At 38.6% G+C, this 2042-nt stretch overlaps 1 protein-coding gene across 1 annotated transcript; it reads left to right on the top strand.

Annotated features, from left to right (window-relative positions):
* Positions 1–614: 614 nt before the first annotated feature.
* On the top strand, positions 615–1712 carry LOC141650983 (F-box/kelch-repeat protein At3g06240-like). Its single transcript, XM_074458714.1, has 2 exons — positions 615–798; positions 940–1712. Exons 1-2 carry the CDS (start codon positions 615–617, stop codon positions 1710–1712), a joined length of 957 nt encoding a protein of 318 aa, XP_074314815.1.
* Positions 1713–2042: the final 330 nt, after the last annotated feature.

Raw genomic sequence — 2042 nt, 5'->3', positions numbered from 1 at the left:
GAGAGAAGTAATACTTGAATGATTGTATTGAAGAGAGAATAGAGTTTGTTGTAAAGATTTCAATGTATTGAATTGTATTTCTTAATTACAAGTTATGGCATACATTTGGTATATATAGTAGATGATAAACCGACTTATGGTTGAGCAACAACCTCTAACAGATTTCTAACAACTTATTAACTGTAGTTAACCAACTAACTCTCCTGAGTTAGTTGATCTGATTTTCTATATTCCTACACAAATGAGATCCGAAGGCCTCCAAACCATAGCTGCTATGGCTGCTGTTCGTAATCCTTGTACCAAAACAACAGTTGTTGTTTCTATCCCAACTGAGATTATAGATTTTAAAGTAGGAATACTATTTAAACTAGTTTCCTAATCCGAGTAATACTAATTTCCTTGTATAAAGAAAGTCTTGAACCTTGTCGACTAAACTTTGAGGTAGTCTCTGTTTACAATATTACCAAATATATAGTTTCCTAATCCCAGTATGGGAGACGGTCTCTCGGAAGACTTACAGTTTCCTTATAGCATTGAATCTCATATATAAAGAAAATCTCGAACCTTGTTGACTAAACTTTGAGGTACGTCTGTTATTCACCCATCATACGGCAATGTCTTCGCTACCAAAAGACATTATAATTCATGAGATCTTCTCCAAATTACCCGTCAAATCTTTACTACGCTTCAAGTGTGTTTCCAAATCCTTCTACGCCTTAATATCATCTCCTGAATTCGCCGAAATTCACCTTCGTGAATCCCGCTCCCCGGATGCAAATCGCCTTCTTATTCTCGCTGGTAAAGATTGTCGCAATCTCTATTCAATTGACATAGATTAACCTGACTCGGTCACCACAATTCCCTTACCATGTACCCTAGACGAGTGGAGTCCACGTGAGGTTTCAATTGTGGGCTCATTCGACGGCTTAATTTGCGTAGAAGTCGGAGTAGGCAGATGGGCTTTTCCTACGTCTAAGCATGGAGTCGGAGTAGACATATGGGCTTTTCCTACGTCTAAGCATGTCCTCATCAACCCTTCTACAAGGGTATTTCGAGAAATTCCTTACAAGCGTACACCTGAAGTTCCATTCTCTGAGGATATTCGAGTCAATTTTGGGTTTGGGGTTGATGATTTAAACCGTGATATTAAACTTGTCAGGATTACGGGCGTACTTGGCAAACATGGACCATTAGGTACTGTCGCTAAGCTTAGGGAGGTGATAGTCTATAGTTTAAATGAGAATACCTGGAAATTGGTAGAGATTGTAAATGGCCGTATCGATTCGTTATTTATGGAGAGACAAAACGGTGTTCTCATAAAAAATCATCTATTACATTGGGTGTTTTTTGATTCAAATCACAACTATCGAGTTGGTTGTTTTGATACTCGGTCCGACAATTGGGCTAAGGACGTTCCTTTGCCAAAGGAGTTATCTAAAGCTAGTAACAAGTTTCTTGCGCGAATCTTAGGAGTTATTAATGGGTGTTTGTGTTTCTCCATAGCTAATTCTTCATTGGAAGAAGTATGGATGATGAAAGACTATGAAGCAAAGGAATCTTGGGTTAAGTTGTTTCATATTACTGATTATAATTACACTTGTTATTATCAATTCACCCAACCTTTTTTTGTTTTCGTAGAGAATCAAAAGACGAGGTTTTGTGTAGGAATTTGGACGGAAAAGGACTATTTTGGTACGACATTGGACCAATAACATACGGTAAAAAAGAAAAAATTAAAGGAATTCCAGCTTTTTTCGAAGGGTGCTTTTTTACGGGAAGCCTTGTTGAAATTCAAGGTGATTGTCATATCAGTCGAGATAAGTTAAGCAGTTAGTCTTGCTGAAGACGGGTCGGAGCAAGTGACGGGTAATGCCACTCACAAAATGGATAGGGGGGACAAGGTGGGGGCACCCCTATGTCCTTCCCTCTCTCCTCTATTTGGGTCATTTGTGAGAGGAAATGGTATCCGTCACTCCAAAGTGACGGATACGTGCCGTCTTCAATGAGATTTTGTGATAAGTTAAATGGTTACCCTTTATTTT

Source organism: Silene latifolia, chromosome 4, assembly GCF_048544455.1.
Source record: "Silene latifolia isolate original U9 population chromosome 4, ASM4854445v1, whole genome shotgun sequence".
In the NCBI taxonomy this organism is placed as follows: Eukaryota; Viridiplantae; Streptophyta; class Magnoliopsida; order Caryophyllales; family Caryophyllaceae; genus Silene; species Silene latifolia.
The sequence above is the reverse complement of the archived record's forward strand: the minus strand, read 5'-3'. Positions and strand labels throughout refer to the sequence as shown.